The sequence below is a fragment of the Equus asinus genome, chromosome 10 (genome assembly GCF_041296235.1).
Source record: "Equus asinus isolate D_3611 breed Donkey chromosome 10, EquAss-T2T_v2, whole genome shotgun sequence".
In the NCBI taxonomy this organism is placed as follows: domain Eukaryota; kingdom Metazoa; phylum Chordata; class Mammalia; order Perissodactyla; family Equidae; genus Equus; species Equus asinus.
This window is the reverse complement of record NC_091799.1, coordinates 19,166,411-19,186,622: the sequence shown is the minus strand read 5'-3', so window position 1 is coordinate 19,186,622 and position 20,212 is coordinate 19,166,411. Positions and strand designations below refer to the sequence as shown.

At 46.8% G+C, this 20,212-nt stretch overlaps 1 protein-coding gene across 5 annotated transcripts in view; it reads left to right on the top strand.

Annotated features, from left to right (window-relative positions):
* The window catches only part of MVB12B (multivesicular body subunit 12B), a 188,909-nt gene that overhangs the window by 46,272 nt on the left and 122,425 nt on the right, over positions 1 to 20,212 (top strand). For all 5 annotated transcript variants that reach the window (XM_070518744.1, XM_044778753.2, XM_070518742.1 and 2 more), the window contains exon 3: positions 19,638 to 19,745. In XM_070518744.1, coding sequence (XP_070374845.1) covers positions 19,638 to 19,745 — 108 coding nt within the window. The remainder of the gene's footprint in view (positions 1 to 19,637; positions 19,746 to 20,212) is intronic.

Sequence of the window (20,212 nt, the reverse complement as noted above, 5' to 3'; positions counted from 1 at the left end):
TTATTGCATTGTTGCAGTTGGTTTCCGGTCATTATTAAAATAGTTGTTTGCCTCTCCCTTTTCTGGGGCTCTAATCACATGTATATCAGGTCACTTGATATTATCCCACAGCTCAAGTAGCTAGACAAACACATGGAAGGAAATAACAAAAATAAAATCAGAAATTAGAAGTAAGAGAAAAGGAGGGAGAGTTGTTAATTGAGAATCAGTTCTTTGTAAAAAGCATAATAGATAAACTTCCATCAAATGTAATAGTAAAAGGAAATAAAGATAAGCAGAATGTAGATTGAGAAAAGGAAAGATAAGATTTGAAAATTATAAAAGAATATGATGTATAGCTGTTGTGTGCAGCCCTAGGCAACTAAAATTGAAAATCTTGATGAGTTTGATCATTTCTATTGCTATTTAAGAGGAAGAAATCCTATAACAAACCTGTATTGAAAGAAGAAATTGGAAAAGTCATTAGAGAATTATTTCTAACAAAAGCACTAGGTGCCAATTTTGTTAAGGTAGCATTCCCTAAAATCGTCAAGGAACAGGTAATTCTCGCATCCTGCAAACTATCTTAAAGCTTTGAAAAAAGAGCGGAGGCTTCTCAGTTAGTTTTACTGTTTGTTTTACAATTGATATTGCTGTTGGGAATGCTACTGTTTCCCCTGTATATTCGTTCAGTGATTGTTGGTTATGGTGTGCATATTTTGTACAGAGGAAAACTGACTTGTAAAAATATGTATCTATCTTATGTCCAACAACCTCGCTGAGTTCTTTTTTTGTTTCTAATTTCCCCTCCTATTTCTTGGCTGTTCCACGACCCTTTGGATGATGGTTCAGGCTGAGAAGCTTGTAAGGTTTATGCGATAAAAAGTTATGTGATTACAAATTCCACTGTGTTTGTGGAGAGGGGCACATGAGAAGGGAAGGTTTCAGAAGGGATTGCCATGTTGACAAAGCAAATATCCATTGACTCTTTTCTCCACTCTCCTTTGTGAAGGCCCGTTGGATTGTCTCCCTGTGCATCTCCCTAACTCCACTCCAACCTCCCGTCTGTCCTGAGTGATTGCCAGTGGCAGGCTTCTAAACGATCAGACTACTCACCTGCCCGGAATTGTCTCCAGCTCTCTGTTTTCAGACTTAGAGACAAATTCATTGTTTTACTTAGCACTGAATGCCTAGCATCTAGCACTTGGTAGGTGTTTATCAACTGGATGGACTTCACTGGCATTGGAGACAGTCATTAATTTGCCCCTCCCCTCCCTTTCTAGCCCTCATCCTGCCCCCTTGAACTGTCTGTAGTTCTCCAGCTGTGCTGGCCTCATTCTTGCGTCTGTGCCTGTATGCAACCCTGACTGCTCTCCCTGTGGAATGATGTTGGAGCTCTTTGCGTTTGGATAGTGCCTTCACTTTCCTCGACTGCAGCTCTTACCTCTAATCACAGAGGTCGGTCAGCGTGTGCCCTCCCTGCGCACTAAGGGCCCTGAAGCCTGGGAACCAGCGTCTGTCTTTCCCACAGCTGTGCCCCCGTACCCGGCACAGTGCCTGGGTGCGTACACACTCCACCAGGCAGGCAGAGGACATTTATTGAATTGAATTAGCTGGCTCCTTTCTGTTTTGCCTTTCTGTGTCTGGGATATTGGATGCCAACATCCAGCTAAGTTATGTTTGTGTTAAACATGAATTGAAATGCAATTACAGCCGGCAATGTGGTTTGAGAGCTGAGTAATAGAGTAAATAAGAAGGGTGACTTAGTCACAAGTGCCAGTTCATCTCCTTTGCTTTCTTGCCTCCTGTCATTGAGCATGACTCATGGGTAGCGTGAGTTCACTGTCTTCTCTTAAATCCCATTACTTTAACTCTTCCTATTCTTCTAGTCTTGTTGGGTCTCTTCCAGGGGCCCCTTTGTGAATCCCAGCCGGAAGCCCAGAGCCAGGCCTTGTGGTCTGAGTTGGTTGGCTTCAGCAGGAGGCTGTACCACCCACTCCAGGCGGTCTCTGCGGAGAGCTTGGTCAGAGGTGGGGCCAGCAACACTGGGCAGGGGGCGCTGGGCCAGTGTGCAGGCTGGCGTCCTTCCTCAAGGCCCGGGGAAGCCAGGCAGGGTCCCCAGATTTTCTGCTGATCCCAGGATTGCTAGTTTTCACTATTTTCTTAATTATATCCTGCTAGCGTCCTAGCTAAGACAAAAACAGTGCCATTTGTCAAAAAGGTTGCCTCCTTATCTTAGGCCCATTTTGTTTTTCATAGCCTCACTGAATTATATTCAGGAATGGCGTCTCACATTTGGACCTACCTCAAGGTCAGCGGTTTGGCTTGATAGAAGAGCTTTCTTCCTGTTCTTAAGAAGGCACTTAGATGTCTCGGAGTGTCAGCGTGGGGGTCTCTAGAATATTTCAGACCTGTGCAGTTGCTTGTTAACGAGCATTTCCATAGCTCCCTGAGTCGACTGGCCGGCTCCTTTATGTAAGCCCACTCTCCTGGGTTCAGAGGAGAGTTCCTTAGACTTTGCAGACGGAGCAGAAGGAGGAGGGAAGCATTCATTTAGTAGCCCCCACCACATGTAGGTCCTGTGCCAGGCACTGGGAACTGTGACTGTCAGGTGTAGTCCCTGCCCGCACGCAATTCACAGACCCAGACCAAAGGGAGAAAAGGAGAAAAGAGATGGAGCAGCTTTGGGTAGCTCTCTCCTTCCTGAGATTAATGCCCCCAGGGAGATCTCATTTCCACTTCTTCCTGCCGTGGTTCTTGCTGGTGAATCCCTCTCCTCCTCTCCTTTCCTCTCCACGCAAACATGCCACCGCCCCTCTGTTCCTGAAAACAGAACAGCCACCACCACCTCCCCTCTTCCTCTCCATGGCGCCAGCCCCTCCAGCTACTGTCTTTATGAGCCCTTCTCCCCCAGCTTGTTCCCACGTGCCATCGCCTCTTCTTCATCTCCACTCACCTCTTACTTCCTAATTGGCTAACTCACTATCTTTTCCCTTATTCTTGTTCTTCTTGATCTCATTTCAACTTTGAACGCTGCTGACCAATTTCTTCCTTCCTCAATACATTCATTCCCCGAATACAGAACTAACACGTGCTCATTGTAGACAATTTGGAAGATATAAAAAAGTACAAGGAAGAAAAAAAAAAAAAAGGGGCTCATAAGCCTACCACTCAGAGGGAAAGTGCCGTTAACATTTTGACATATATCCTTTTAGTTTTTTTCCTCCCTGTGTGTGCGTTTTGGCAATAACGGGATTCTACTGTTTATACTGTTTCGTAAGATGCTTATTATGGCATGGTATGTTCTCATTATATTACTGCAGTATTTTCTTAGGTCATCCAATATTCTGTAGCCCTTCTTTCTGCAAACACTCTGATCCCTTTAATGTGATTTCACCTATTTTCTACCTGTTCTTCTCTGATTCCCCTTTCTTGTGGTCGTCTCTCCCACACTGAGCACACGCCCAGCTTCTGATTGGCCCTGTTTCACTGTGCGCTCTCCTCCAGCCCGGGTCCCAGCTACGCCGGAGCTGAGCTGCCATCCCGCGATCTGTGGACAACCTGTGCTCAGGCCCCTCTTCTTAGCCAGGCCCTTGTTTCCACCTGCCTGGTGGACACGCCCACGTATCATGGCTGGCTGACGCTCAGCGTGAATACTCCCAAACCGGATCTGTCTTCCCTTTCCTTCCGACCCCTCACCCAGTGCTCTGCTCTGAACCGTTCCTACCGGACGGAGGCCAGGCTCCCCCTGGGGCTCCTCGCCCACCCCAATCCCACACCACGTCAGGCAGTTTCTTGGCTTCTACCCCAGCTTCCCCTTTTGCATCCTCCTTTTCTGTCTCCGCGACCACCCTGGTTGGCTCCTCACCATTCTTGTCCCAGATGGCCTCTTCCCAGAGGACTCTGGTCCCTCCCTTCTCAGCTCTAGGTTTTCTCCTTAGAGCATAGCTCTTAGAATTCCTCCTTCCTGCCCCGAGTTCTCCAGAGATTCTCCTTCTGCCACAAAGGCCAGTCCTTCCTCCCGCACCTGCCCTGCTCCCCAGGCCCCACCCACGGCTGCCTTCCTCTCCTCTCTCAGCCTGTGTAGGCTGCGGTCCACCAGCCCAGCTCTTCCCACAGGTGCCTTTCTGACCCCGTCTCTTCTAGGGGCGTGCCTACCCGTCTTCCCCTGCTTCCTTTCTGCGTGTTGATGCTTTATGATGTGTCCTACCTGAAGCTGCCTTTGATTCTCCTCTTCCTTCCCCCTGTCCCCGCCCCTCCCCAAGCCCTGACGTGCTTTCTTATTCTGCTGAGCACTGTCCTCCATTATAGTATTAAGGTAAAGCGACCTTGTGCTTCCAGTAACTCCAAGTGTCCGTGCTGTGCCTGTCCCTGTGCTAGTTGCTTCCACAGTGTTTACTTCACACAATGACCCTTTGAAGTTACTATTATAATCTCACTTTAAAAATAAGAAAACGAAGCCTCAGGGAGCTCAAGGGCTCTTCCTGAGATGCACAGCAGGTGTGGATGAGCTGAGAGCAGTCCTGGGGCTCCTGCTGTGTGCTGTGCCCTCACTGCTGCTTCAGCTCGCCCGTCGGTCTTCCTCTGAGGGGGGCCGTGTCTTACTCGTCTTTGCATGTGCCAAAGTGCATGGTGTAAAGCCTTGCGTATCATCAGTGCTTAGTAACTATCTGCCGAGAGGAAAGTGAAGACCTGTGCCCCTAAGAGACGATCGCAGCCTCATGGTGGCTGCCCGTGCAGGTAGAGAGGTCTGTGCATAGAGCCGGGCCAGCCTGCATACCTGGGCGTGGGAGTGGAGCGGTGCGCCAAAACATCAACTCCAGTATTTACCACTGACTGAGTACTGTGTTCTAGGTGTTGGGCAAAGCACTTCAGTTGCATTGTCTCGTTTAATGATTACTCTTGTTTAATGATTGTATGAGATAGAATCTGTTGTCTCCACGTACAGAGGCAGTGCTGAGAGAGGTTGAGGAACTCAGCCACGGTCACACAGCTATAAGTGGTGAAGCCAGAATTTGAATTCACATCTGTCCAAAACCAGAGCCCACGTTTTCTGTTTTTTTTTTTTTTTAAGGAAGATTAGCCTTGAGCTAACTACTGCTAATCCTCCTCTTTTTGCTAAGGAAGACTGGCCCTGAGCTAACATCCGTGGCCATCTTCCTCTACTTTATATGTGGGACGCCTACCACAGCATGGCTTGACAGGTGGTGCCATGTCCGCACTCGTGATCCGAACTGGCGAACCCTGGGCTGCCGAGAAGCGGAATGTGCAAACTTAACCGCTGCGCCATCTGGCCGGCCCCAGAGCCCAAGTTTTAAACTGCTGAGTTCCTCTGCTTCCCTGGCCCAGGGGAGTGGGTATCGGGCAGTATGAGGCACAGGTCGTTAGCCCAAGTCCAGCCAGAAAAGGGCTTTGGAGCCCTGTGCCGTGGGTAGCAGGGACAGAGGGCAGGACCTGGCCTTGCACAGCAGCTTCTCGCTCCTTTCCCTCTCTGCCCAGCAGACGCATCCTCTGTGGTGGAACTCTCTCTTGCTCCCAGGAGCCTGTGGTCGAGACAGGGCCAGTGAACCCTGCCTGTTTTTTAATTAAAAATATCTTCATGACATTTAACAAATTACAAAAGCTCATTCCAGAAAATCCAAATTATACAGGATTATATAAACTAAAGAGTGAAAATATCACCTTTCCTCTAATCCTATGCATATTATTAAAAGTTTAGAAATATCCTTCTAGACTTATTTCTTTTTGCAAAAAATTGTGTTTATTTTTAATTAAATAAGGAATACAAAAATCTTATTATGGTAAAAAAAATAAAATCAAATAATACAGCTAAAGCTCAAGTACCTTTTGACCATACCCCTAATTTCTTCTAGCTGCTGTCATCCCATTGCTGTGTTTTCTTTTTTCTCTGTATTTGCATGTATAAGTGACTTACAGAAGTAAATGGTTGCAACTTGTGAATTTCACATAACTTAGATAGCACAGCAAACTCTGGCTTTATTTTGACTGAGTGAGGCAGTGTCATTTAGATCTTTCTAGACGGTTGTGTACACGTCTCATTCTTTGATGTGGGCTGTCCATGGAGGCGGGACACTCCACACAGCATTCTCCTGCTGCCCAACTTTTAGTTTTGTTCCAGTTTTTCACTAAACAAAGCCTTAGAACATGCCTCCTTGTTAGGGTTGCCAGATTTGGCAAATAAAAATGCAGGATGCCCGTTAAATCTGAAAATTTTGTAATTTTTCTTTTAATTTGAAAAAATTACTCATTGTTTATCTGAAATTCTAATTGAACTGGATGTCCTGTGTTTTCTATGGCAACTCTCCTTCTGGTGCACATTTGCGAGTATTTGAAAGCCCCACTCTTTTTTTTTTTTTAAGGTCTCTACTATCTGATTTTTTAAATTAAAAAATTGTATTACAAAACATTTCGTATATGTAGAAAGATATAGAGAATCATGTAACAAATATCCATGCAACCGCCTTGCAACTTTTCCAAGTCTTAGTGTTTCACCAAGTTTATGTGAGTTTGTTTTTTTAATAAAAGAAATAGAACATTATCGGTGCCTATGCACCCTCCGGGCCCACACATCCTTCCTTACCCAGAGGAACCACTGAGTTTGGTGTTTATCATTCCTGTGTATTCATTCCTATTTTCAAACTTTATATAGATGATAGCATACGGACTATATATCATACTGTGCATATTTTTCAGCTTGCCTTTTTCCTGAGCATTGTTTTTGAGATTTATCCTTGCTGATACGCGTGGCTCTAGTTCAAGCATTTTCAAGGCTGTAGAGAATGCTATTGCATGAATATACTATGACATGTTTATTCATCCTTCTTTTGATGAGGATTTGAGTTGTTTCCAATAATTTGCTATTATAAACAGCATTGCAAATAATATCCGCATATCTATGTGCTAAGGATTTCTCCAGGGAACAGTTGACGAGTGGAATTGCCGGGTCATTTTCGTCTTACTGAATATAGTAAATGTGTTCTCCAAAGTGGTCGTGCCAATTTGTGCCCCGCTCATTTTCATCAGATATTTTACAGTTTAGTCAGTGATTTGCCGTGAATGGCACAGCCTTGTCATTTTTAATTTGCCTTTCCTGGAAAGGTCGAACGTTTTCTCAGACGGCTTCTACGTATTGCATATCATTTTTCTTTTGGATTATTTCTTTTTCTCATTGACTTGTAGGAGTTCTTTATTTATTTTGGACATTAATCCATCGTCAGTTATGCATTTCTCACAGTCCGGGGCTTGTCTTTTCACCATTTTTAGCGTCCTTTGTAGTATCAAAGGTTTCAATTTTAGGGTAGTAAAATTCATCAGTTTTCTCATTTACGGGATTTCTTTTAGACACATGTCTATCTCTTTAGTAATTCCCTCTCTTAAAATAATGAAGATGCTTTACATTTTCTTCAAAAAGGTTTAGTTTTGCTTTTCACATTTAACCTGTAGTCTACCTCGAGTTGTTTTCAGGTGTGGTAGAGCTATAGTTTAATTTTTTGCTCCACAGTGATTATCAGACGTGCCATTGGTTGAATAGTTCGTGCTTTGGCCATGGTGTGGCATGGCGGCAGAGTGTCTGTGGCTGAGAGGAACCCGCTGTCCACTTAGGTGCCAGCCAGCCAGCCACGAGGGAAGCTCTAGGCCACAGATGCTGCTCTCCGGGGGGGCTGTGGAGGTCCAGGGCTGTGTCCCGGCCTGGCCCTCTGGGTGTGGCAGAGGCAGGAGCACCTGTGGCCAAGGCCCTCGTTCCTGACAACCAGGAATGGAGAGGAAGTTCCCGCTCTGATGCAGCACAGTGCCCTGCTCCCGTTTACTTCCCGTTTCCCTCTCATGGGCCTCGCCGTCCCCAGGAGCTGATCTCCTTGTGTGTCTGCTTGTCCCCATCGGCAGGTGCAGAAGCAGGGCTCCTGGTTTCTGGGGGTGCCTTCAGGGGCCTTTGCTTTCTTCCGCTCTGCCCAGCCCCGGGAATCGGTCATCTCTGTGCCTGCTGGAGCCACGGCAGCTGTGCGGCAGGTAGACCGAAGAGACGGCCGTTCTCCCCAGCCCCTGGTGTGCCAGCCTCACGCTTTGTGCATCTGTCACACTGTCCATTCTTTTACTTGTTCGTTCAGCCGTTGGGCAAAAGCCTGATTGTGTGCCACCAGCGGGGCCTGGGGCCAGGGACCCTGAAAAATGCCCACTGAGTAAAATAGGATCCTTACCTTAAGGAATAGAAACAATAATAAAGAGCTAACATATTTTGAGTGTCTACTGCATGCCAGGTCTTATGCTAAGAGCTTAAAAAAAATAGCTTTATTTAAGTATAATTCCCATACCATAAACTTTACCCTTTAAAAGTGTATAATTCAGTAGTTTTTAGTATATTCACAGAGTTGTGCAACCTTCGCCACTAATCTAGTTCCAGAACATTTTCATCACCCCAAAGGAAACTGCAAACCCGTTGGCATTCACTCCCCATTTCCCACTTGCCCCAGCCCCTGGCAACCACCAATCTACTTTGTGTGTCCGTGGATTTGCCTTTTCTTGACATCTCGTATAAATGGTATACAATATGTGGCCTTTTGTGGCTGTCTTCTTTCACTTAGCACAATGTTGTCAAGGTTCATCCACATTGTTACATGTGTCAGTACTTTGTTCCCTTTTTATGGCCGAATAATATTCCATTGTATGGATACACCACATTCTGTTTATCTGTTCACCAGCTGATGGACATTTGGGTTGTTTCCACTTTCTGGTGATTGTGAAAAACCCTGCTGTGAGCATCATGAAAACTTTTTGTGCGGATGTGTATCTTCAGTTCCCTTGGGTATATACCTAAAAGTGGAATTGTTGGGTCATATGGTAACTCTGTGTTTAAAGTTTTGAGGAACTGTCCAACTGTTTCTGCAGCAGCCACACCGTGTCACAGCCCCTCCAGCAGTGCATGAGGGTTCAGGTTTCTCCACATCCTTGCCAACAGTGGCTATTGTCTGTCTTTTTGCTTATAGTCATCCGAGTGGATATGAAGTGGTATCGCATGGCCATGTACTTTTGGTGTTTTTCTCCTTTGATCTTCACCAATAATCCTATGAGGTGGATGTTACTATTATTTTCATTTTTGATGAGGCTCAGAGAGGAAAGTGTGACTTTGGGAAGCCGCAGTATGTAAGTGGCAGAGCCACGACTTGACCTCCAGTCTACCTGATTCCGAAAACCCCACTTCTTCCCTCTGTCTTATGCTTTTCTTCACATCGAGAAGGTTTGATGCAAGAAGCTATCAGGCGGGGAAGATCCTGGAAGAAGACAGTGCGCTTCTGGCTGGTATCATCAGGGAGGGTTTGCAGGGCCGGCTTCTTTCAGCCAGGCCCTAAATGATGAGAACATCCCACATGTTGAGACGTGAGAGAGGAGAAAAGGAGCAGGACTAGGGAGGCAGGACGTTGCTGGGCACGTGAGGCAAGATAACCTTGAGGAGGGAGAGCTGGAGGAGAGCCAGGGTGGTCCCGCGTCACAGAGACCCACAGAGGAGCAGGTGGTCCCTGTCCCTGTGCTCTGGGACGTGAGGAGAGAGAGCAGCCCAGAAACTGAGTGAGATGCACCAGTCTGGGGACAGGGATGTGCATTCATCTCTTGTGCTAAAAATATTAGACGTTTCAGCTGAAGATCTGTGGCAGACTTGAGCTCTCCATTCGGGATACAAAACGAGAAAATACAATCCAATCAGAACGAAAAACCAGCCAGAGAGTCCCTGGCCTCATCACCAGATAAGCAAGAAGGCTCTTTTGCTCCATAGTTTTCAGAAAGCATCCTGGGCTCACCTCCTGTTAGGGACCCAGGAGGATGGTTCCTCTGGCTGCCTTCCCTCCGTGCTGTGCCCACCCTGCTTTCAGGAAGAGCTGAAGTGGCGGCACGGTTGGCCACTGTCTGACCTGGGCCAAGTGTCTGTGTTTCCACAGCGGATGATCTCACACATCATGAGCCCTTTGAACTTCATTCTCGTTCCTGGTGTCAGCCAGATATTTCCTTTGGAATGTCTGCAGAATTTCCTGGCCCCTTTGATTGCTTTCTGTCTGCCAAATACATCTTTGGATTGTGGGTGGGCTCTTTTAAAACACCAGGGTGTGAACGGGTTGATGAAACCAGCGGTTAGCCGTGCCATGTCTTTCGAGAGCTTCCCTTTGCGCAAGGAGTACTCGATTCTGATGTTGAAGAACCTCTGACAGTTTCAAGGATTTACTGCCCAGCTCCACTCCAGGCGGCTTAGTTGGGTAGCTGATTTACAAAGTGTTTGTCAAGTTTAAATCCAGCAGATCTTTATTTCTCACCCCATCACATGAAGTCTTTTAAATTGTTGTTTTTCTTATTATAAAAGCTATGTAGAGTCAAAAGGTAGAAACTTCCAGTTTAAAATAAATAAGTCATGGGGATGTAATGTACAGCATGGCGACTATAGGTAATAATACTGTATTGTATATTTGAAAGTTGCTAAGAGAGTAAGTTTGAAATGTTCTCATCACAAGAAAGCAAAATTCTGTAACTGTGTGATGCTGGCTCTTAACTAGACTTAGCGTGGTGATCATTTCACAATGTATACAAATATTGAATAACTATGTTGTACAACTGAAACTGACATAATGTTGTATGTCAATTAAACCTCAATTAAAAATTAATTAATTAATTAAAAGAACAATGGAAAAAATACCCATAATCTCGACTGTGTAGAACCAAACAGTGGTAATGCTTTGCTTTCTGTTTGTCTAGGTCCTTTTCTATGTATATAATTTTTAACAAAAAAAATATGAGATTGTCCTATATAAACCATTTTGTAACTTACTTTTTCCCCTGAAGTTTCCCTGGTGGTCGGTCTGTGTCCCCAGAGTTGTTTAAAAAGGCTGCTGAGTCTTCCATCGCAAGGATGTTCTCTAATCCTTCGACATTGATCATTCCCCACTTTTGCCCTTACAGACTGTGCCTCAGGGACCATATGGGGCGAACTTCCCATCTCACCAGGCTCCAGTCACAGAGCCCTGCTTTCTGTCCCTTTAACCCGTCAGCCTTGTTCCCATCGTCCTGTCTTCGCAGTAGCTGCTCCAGAGCCCCATGTGGCCCTTCCTCGAGATTCGCTAATGACAGTTTGTGCTTGTCATCCAGGTGTCAGCACTGAGGCACCTTCTCAAGAGAGGACCTCCCAGTCACCCCACCCGGTAGCCTCTTCCTTCAGTCACTGTCCCCATTCCCCCATTTTATTTTGTACAGAGCGCTTACTCCGCTCTGAAATTACCTTATATATTTGTTTGTTTATGTGTTTCTCATGCGCCTTCCCACATCGAGAATGTAACCCCTGTGGGGTCAGTGGCCAAGTCTGCCTTGCTCCCCTCTCTGTTCTCTGCACCTTGATCAGTGTCTGGCACCCAGAAGCTCACTATGAATGAACAAACAATGACCGCACTCTGTGAACAAAACTGATTGTTTCCTTAGACTCTGCCCAGAAGTGGAATTCTTTGGTCCCAGGGCATATATAATCTTCAGGCTTTTGATGTGCGGCGCTAAATTAATATTGACGTTGTACCATTTATACTCACTCCAGCAGCAACTGGCGTGCTCATTTCCCCCTAGTCTCTCCAGCACTGAGTGTCACCATCTCATGCTTTTTAAAGTGTCTTTGTTAGTTTGATAAAGATAAGTGGCATCTTGTCATTTGAATTTAATAATTACATTTTATTTTATTTTTTAAATTAAATTTAAAAATTTTAAATTAAATTAATTTTAATTAAAAAAAAATTTTTAATACTAACATTTTTTTCATGCTCATTGGCCATTCGTATTATTCCATCAACTGCTGGTTGATGGCCACAGCACATGTTTTGACTGGCGTGTTTGTCTTTTTCCTGTTGTTGCCTTATACGAGCTGTTTATATGTATTCTCTCATATGCTTTCTGGTAAGAATTTTTTCCCCACTTGGTGTATCATGGACATAATTCTATATATGTACATACTTCATCCTTTCTAAAAACTAAATACATATTCTGTTGCATAGGTATGCCATAATTTATTTAACCAAGACCCTTTTGTTCCTCAGGTTCCCCACCTATAAGATCAGATAGTAACTGATTATTACTCATAGTTACTTGTAGGGTTGTTGTGTTAAGTGAGTTACTAACACTAATGGCTTACGGAGAATAAAACACTTAGAGCAGGTCCTGGCACGTGGAAGATGCACAGTGAGTGGTAGCTGCTGCTGTTATCCACGTGGAGGGAGAGCGCACTGGAGGAGGCTGGAGAGCGGAGTCGTCTGTGCTGATGGGGCCGCATCGAGTAGAAGTCGACGTGTCCCTCCCAGTGAGGTCCCGAGCCGCGTGGGTGGGCCTCAAATGAACCGAAAGTGCTTTCTCTTTCCAAGGTCTGCTCGCTTGGACTTTTCTTGGTCTCTGTGTGGTTGCACCCTTGCAGTACCACTTCCTCCACCCCTCCCTCTCACATGGTGACCTCAAGTACTTCTGGGTCCTGCAAGCAAAAGAGTGTGGTTAAAACACTGGGCTTTACCTGAACTTTATAGGACCTTTTAAAACCATTAGGACTATGAGCTTAGACTTCAGTCTCACAAAATAAGTCATTTCAGCGTTAAAATTAGTTTTGCCAGTTTCTTCTTTGCTTCTGTCATCAAAGCGAAGCTCTCCAAACCTTCACGCTTCCGAAAGTGTTGCAAGCGTTCTCGTGTCTGCAGCACTCAGCAGGATGGATGCTGTGTGTTCTCAGCTTCCTTTCACTGCAGAGATACTGGTGGATCTCTAAACGGGCCCCGAGTGGTTCTCTCTGTTTGGGTGGAGTCCTTCTGATGCTTTCCAGATAGGCCTGCACGTAGCTTGTCCACTGTCCCAAAGGCAGGGCCCACAGGTGTCCTGGCTTTGACCCAGGAGGTTGACTGACCTTTCTTGGGCTGAGCGGGGCAACTCTGCTTCCTGAGTGTTGAGGTGGTGGAGGTAGGAGCGCAGTCTGGGCTTGAGACCAGGAGATCCACCTCTCCTCTCACCACTGAGTATGTTTACTTAAGTTCTCCAAGCCTCATCTTCTCATCTGTAACCTGAGGAGAGAAACAGTACCTATGTCATTGGGTTGTTGGGAGAATTCAGTGGGAAAATGCACATAATGTGCTTAGAGCAGTGCCCGGCGAACAGTAAGTACTCAGCAAAGATTCCAGCCCTACTACCTGTCCTTAAACCGCGAGGATTTCTTACATTTAACCTCAGGGATTCTCTTACATGCCCCGTAGGCCAGCTATAGGTAGCCAGTCCCACTGCACAGTGGGCTGTTCAGGGCTTCTGGAACACACATTTTCTTTCGTGGCTGCTGCACGTGGTCCAGAATATGAGACCTGAACTTGAGCCAGAGAAGGAAGTCAGAAGCCTGGGCTGTGCGAGACAGAGGCCGATCCCGGGTCGTGGACAGGCAGCTGCTTGAAAGGCTTGTACAGGTCTTTGCGTTGCTCCTGCAGGACCAGGGGCTGCCGCTCACAGGGACTCCCCCTCCGGCATCCTCACATTAGCTCTTGGTGGACTCCAGCAGTGGAGAAGGCCGGAGTCAGCTGCACATGCCCCTTTTGGACGTTGTCACACACTTGGGAACACACTGAGGTTGTACGTGGGACTGAGGTCGGGTTGCTCCTCCAGGAGCCTCCCTGATGGGGGTGACGGTAGTGGTGTGTCTAGAAGGAATAATAATACATTCCCATACTGTCTTCCGTGAGACATTTTCCCAGCCCCCTGATTTTTTTAAAATTAAAATTTGCTTTTCTTGCAAGAAAGTTATACGTACACAATTTAAAAAATAAAGATTACTAAAAAGCTTGTAAGAAAATATAGCTCCCCGGGGCCCCGTCTCTCCCTTATACACTCCCAGGAGGCAGTTACTTTCAACTCTTAGATTTTTTTCACTTCGGATCTTTATCTCCGTATTTCTAAATAATTTGATTAAACTGCTTATTTCTTGATTTATCTATCCTACACATTTAATTCTCTTATCATCACCCCCCATCAGGGGGTCTCACAATTTTTGGTAAATCCGTGTTTTCATATTATGACGGTGCACACATCTGGTACCACTAAATTAAGTACTGTACCAGGAGGAGATTTTCTTTGTTGTACAACCTTCTCTTTTCCTTGGAATTAGTCACTGACTCGTTCCTTTCATTTGCTTGTCTGGGTGCCTACTGGTTTTCACATTAGGATTTTAAAATTTTCTTTTTAACTTTTAAGTTAACGAATTATGTTTTCAAACAGCTTCATGTCTGTGTCTTTATTTTTCTAAATGCTCCAATACGCCTGTCGCGTGCCCATTTACACATTTCTTCCCGGCTCCAAACACTCTCAGTTCCATGTTCCCCTCCCCGCTCACAGGTGGCCCCCACCACCGTCTCTTCTTTTCCTCCCGCTGCCATCTCACCACTGTCCTGGGTGGGCTCTGTTCCCGGTGCTCGTGGTCTCCTCTTTACGGCTTTAATCTCTAGTTTTGTTGATGCACGCACTGGCCGGTTCCTAGGAAAGGGCCCGCGGAAGATAAACTTTTTCAGTGCTTGCACATCTGCAAAAGTCTTTACCCTCACGCTTAATTGATCATTGGTTTAGATGGAGAATTCCAGAATTCCTCAGAATTTCGAAGACGTTGTTCTTGTGTCTTCTAGTTTCCAGTGTTGCTGTTAGGAAGTCTGACACAGTCTGATCCCCATCTCTTTGTCCGGGACGTGCGAGTTCTCTCTGGAAGTTTTAAAGGTGGTTTTTTTTTTTAATCCCAGATTTGGTGGTTTCTCTGTTATTTGGCTTTAAGCTGAGTCCTTTTCATTCACTGTGCCGCCACCTTCAGGACCTCGTGAATAGGGGGGCTCACCGTCTCTTCCATTTCTTATTTCTCTTTCTGGAAATTTCATTAGTTGGATGTTGTATTGATCTTCAGTTTTCTTAGGTTTGCTTTCTTACCAGTTTATCTCATCTTTGTGTTTTATTTTCTGCAAGATTTCCTCGATTTTTCTCTTCCAGTATTTTTTTCAATTTTTTATTTAGCCATAACTTTTTTATTTCTAGGCTCTTTATATTGTTTTTTTAAAAAAAAGTTTTTTCCCCGCAATATTCCATTTCTGTTTGGTGGTTGCAATTATATTCACTCATCCCTCTGAGGATGCTGATTATAGGCTTGGCTCTTTGTTCCTTAGCTTTCATTGTCTCCTCATGTTATCTGTGCTGTCTTCAAGCTGCCCTTCTTCTAGTTTGGATCCTGTCTTCATAGCTGAGACTTCCCCCAATGCCTGGTGGTCCCTTGTGGTCAGTTTATCTTTAAGGGCGGGGCACTGGCTCCTGGGGTTGGAGCGTGGGGGTGGGGCCAGTCGGCAGTGGGGTGGGGCCTGTGAGCTGATGGGCTGCGCAGGAAGGTGACACAAGGGGGAGCTGACTTTCTCACAGGAGATCCCCCCACCCCCCAACCCCCAATCAGTGTGCTTGTCTGCTCCCTGGCGCTGTAGTTTCTCCAGAGACAAGTCCTTCAGTATCCAGCATTTAGGGAGATATTTAGGGGATTCAATTGCCTGGCTGCCAAGATGCCAGCAGCAGAAGGAGGATGAGCCCGGTGGTGGCAGGGGAGCAGCCCACCCTTCAGTGTGCATGGTTCACCTGCTGTTTTCACTCTGGAGCCTTACTTCCTCCTCCTCCTCCTTCTCCCAGGGGCTGGTGGTCTGGAGTCCTGAGCCCTCCTGCTTCTGGTTCTGCAGAAAATACTTCCGAAATGGGGGTGGGGACCTGGGTGTGTAACCGCGCTGTTTGTAGACCTGTTCTGGTCTGCCTGTTTCGGCCCTCGACTCGCACCCTCCGCCCCCATCCCCGGGGGTACCTGGCGGCTCCACGACTCTGAGGGTGAATCATGAGCCCCCTCAGCCCTGCTGAATCCCGTAGCTTCCACTGCCCTGTCTCCACACATTTGCTGGCGCCTCTCTTGAGTCGTGCTCCTCCCTTGCTCTTTATTTCAGTGAGTTCACACTTTCTCCACTTGATTGCCATTTTAGGAGAATATGGGCAGAGAAGCCCCATGTGTTCGATCTGTCGCTGCCCACCTCCTCCTCCTCAGAGGCAGCTCCTGTACGCGGGGAATGCTGGAGAGAGGGAGGGTATGAGAGTGTGAGCGTGTATGTGTGACAGACACTCTGGAGGCACTGCAGTCAGCAGTAGCACTGGACAAACTCCAGTCGCTTTGGGAGCAAGGCAGATACAGACAAGGAACCAGAAGAATAAGTGGCCTCCTTGTTGACATGAGTGCGTGGCCTCACAGAGTGGTGATTTTAAAGGGGGTGCGCTCAGCTCAAGGAATTAAATCCTGGAAATTTCATTTTAAAAAATTCTTATGACCTTACTTGGGTAGCTGTCACTCTTTGCTCCTGACTGAATGGCTGATTCGTTCGTTCATTCCTTCAGCGAGTTTTGACTGAGTCCACAGGCAGGCATTGTGCGTAGTGCAGGGGCTCAATGGCGATCAGAGTGGGCATCGTCCTTGTCCTTGTGAAGCTTATAGTCTATGGTGGGATAGTAGGGGCAGGTAAATGTTGATCACACAAGTACGTAATGTGTGTTTGAAGACAAGATCTAGTCCCAGAGATGGGGAAGGAATCCCAGAGGACTAGAGGTTGGAGCTGAGCCCAGATGCAGCAATTTAGGACTTTAAGGATGCTGTTGTAGCGTGGTGTCACTTTAAATATTTGGTTCCATGTTGGACCAGATGTCCTCATTTTTCGACATGTGAGCACTGGCTTTATGGATGCTCCCGGGTGAGCACTGAGGCAGGCTCACTGCTCTAACCCCAGAATCTCGCCCCCCACCCGAGCATTTCCCATCCCAGGACTCAGAGGCTGGCTGCTGAGTTTGGATGCTCAGAGTTTAGATGCGGACGCTCCACGCAGCCACCTGCCTCACACATAATTCATCTTGTAGGTCCTTAGCTCGTCTAACTCGAGGTGGGAAGAGCTTAGGTTAGCAAGCACGTTTATGTGGCTGAATTGGAAAGAAGCTTCTGGGTACATCTTATTGCTACAGGGGAGACAAGGCTGGGCATGCTGGCCTTGTCACACCAGGGCTGCTTCCCTGGTGCTCCGGACGAGCCAGGACCCGGGACCTTCTCTCTCCCTGCTCCAGTTCATGGAGCCGCAGCCCCTGTGTGGATGCAGCCTGCGTGGCCAGGCTTCGGTGCCTCTGCATTCTGCCCAGATGCACACACACACGTATGCACACACACACGCTCACACAGACACTCTCTCGCTGGCTCTCTTTCCCCATTCCCTCCTTGGGTTAGAGGGCATTACGCATTTTTACTTTATTGCAAATGAGCCAGGCCTTTGGTTGTCCATTTTTAATGCTTCTCAGACACGAGTTGGAGGACTAACTGCCGGGACAGAGAAGGGGCCTCCGAGGAAGGCCAGCCCATTGCCTGCTTTTTCCCTTTCATCCCTGCGCTGGCTTCTTTATCATATCAAGGTGTCTTCTCACTCAGAAATGGGAAATTCCAGCAGTGGGGCGAGGGGAGGGAATCATCATTTCAAACCCTGGAAACATAGCGTTGACGTAGGGTGCATACCTCCCCTCGATGGGATTTCCAAATATCCCGGGGAGCCCTTCTCGGCCCCCTTCCTTCTCTGTGGAAGGTTAAAGACACAGCTGGCTCTCTTTCGAGGTCCCAGCCTGTGGTTCCACGGCCTTTAGTGTTCTGCAGACTATTTTTTTAAGTTTATAAAAAATAATGCATTTATTATAGAGAAACCATATAGATTCCCTTATTTCCTAGTTCCTATAGCATCTTTTATTTTCACATTTTAATGGTTCTGAAATTCCGATGCATTTTAAAATAGGTTTGTACATTTTGATAAGATACTATTTCTTTTTTTTTTCCTGAAGGGATGTTCTTTAAATCCTGTGGGTGATTCCCAAATGAGTACATCCTAGAATTGAGGAAATACAGTAAAAGTACCGTTTGGACAAAAAACCCCCAAAATCTTTTAAAACATGGAATCCATGGGAGAAAACAAACAAAAGGGATCCTTGGTGGTGAAGAGTTAAATCTCATGTTTTCCAAGAAACTTTATGTGTGACCGTTGTGGGAGAAAATGCTGATGAGGCCCGATCCCAATCCATCAGGTTTCTTTCTGCGGGGGTGACATGCTTGGAGCAAACAGTCCTTAAAATGATCTCCAGACCATTCCTCCTTCAGACTGCAGGTCACATGTATTTGCATATTTAACACAAGGACCTTTCTTTTCCCTTTGTTGCGTTTGCTCATTTACAATTGCTCAATTTGAAAAAAAAAGAAAAAACATTTTTCTTTTGCCAGTTGGCCTTCGGGCTTTTCTGAGACAGCCTCAGAGAACATGGCTGTGTGGGGGCTCTGGGAATGTCCCAGTGGAGTGGCCCGCCCGCCCCCGCCCTGTGGATGGGGCAGTGCTGTGGGGCCCCTGGCTCTGCATAAAGCTACTCAGTGTGGACGTGGGATGGGCTGAAGCGAGGCGGTTTCTGTGTAAAGAATGGAGGCGCTATCCGCAGTTTGTCAGATGGCCGGGAGCTCGTCGATCACAGCCTGCGTCCCAGAGTCTAACGCTCAGGACAAGCAGGGAGGCTTCCGAGAGCACACGGCTGGGAGGCTGCTTCAGGGTCCATCCCCAAACCGGCTGCGCCCTCAGTCTTCCCAGATGTCCCCTCGGGTGCCAGCCGCGGTGTGGAGTGTTGATTATTCCTCTGTGCCATGCTGGCAGTGTCATGTGAGGCTGCTGAGTGAGAAAGCAGACCCAGCCCTGACAGTCCATTAAGAGAGCAGTCTGGAAAGACGTGAGAAGGAGACCGTCCTCGTCCAGCCTGCCCTGTTGTCTCCAGTGTCATGTAAACCCTTTCCCACAAAGCACGGACCGTCACACCCTGCAGTCCGGCGCACAGGTCCTTCGAGACTCAGATCCAGGCTGGCTTCATCCTCAAACGCTTCCTAGGGAAAATTTCTGCAGCTGTCTATGGGAACATGGCTTCTTAGTGAGACTATTAAAAAGGACCTGAATCTCTTTTTATTTTTCTATCATGGTACAGTTTCCGACCTTGAATACCACTCACAGAGTTTGTACCAAGAAGATACAGTGAGGAGCGAATTTTCCTGACCCCCTACCCCTCACGCCCCGGTAGAGAGTCCCATTGACCGAAGCGCCCTGGCTGGCCCCGGGAGTCCTGGAGCAGGAGGCCGCGTCAGTCTCTCTACAGGCGGTGCCCCTCTCAGGTGGCATTTCACACCCCATTGGACTTTTGTCTGCGCCCCGTACCGTCCCCCGAGTAAGTGGTAATGAGCAACTTAATGTGCTGACTTCCCCAATCCCTTCTTGGTCCATTACAACCAAAGTTGCTCTTTTCTCATTAGAACCATTTTTGTCAGGGTGTCTTTAATCAATGGCTTCCCTGGGGACTATATTTTTAGAAGTTGTATTTTTCACACTCTCCCTTTTCCCCTCTTGGAAAATCTCTTCCCAGTGCCTGGTGAAATGGACTAATGAGATGCCGTGAGAGTTCGGGCCGGTGTTAATTGGCACAGGTATGAAGAAGCTGCTCCAGCACCCCTTCCTCCAGCCCGCCTCACCTGCGGCCCTCTGCTCTGTTCTCTGCCGCAGGTCGCACAGACAGCAGATGGTGTGGACGCTGACCTCTGGAAAGACGGCCTATTTAAATCGAAGGTTACCAGATACCTGTGCTTTACACGATCATTTTCCAAAGAAAATGTAAGTCTCGTGGCTGTTTCTGTTTGCCGAGTGAGCACGTGATATTTACATCCCTGTTTAAAACTTCCCCATTCTTTTTTGTTGTGGTTTATCTTCATTGCCATATTAATTTATCTGTGGTTTTAGTGAACTGGGTAGAATCAGCAGCCAGCGCTGTGTTTCATTTATTAACAGTATTATTAGCCACATACCGAAGTGTACAGTGAATTCCATTAAAACGTGTTCTCAAAAGGAAACCGGGAAATTTCTCTCACAGCTCTCATTTGCCTGCCTTTCCTCCAAGTAACAAATCACAGGGTAGTGTGGACGTGAGAGTTCTCCAGCAGAGCTGGATTTAAAGCCGACTGACGCATGGAAGCGTAGCTGGAAGGATGCGCCATGGCCTCCCATTTTCACACACAAGGCCTTGTTCCAAAGTGACTGACTTTCTCTCTGAGTCTCTAGGTGACATGTGACGTGTCGTGTGT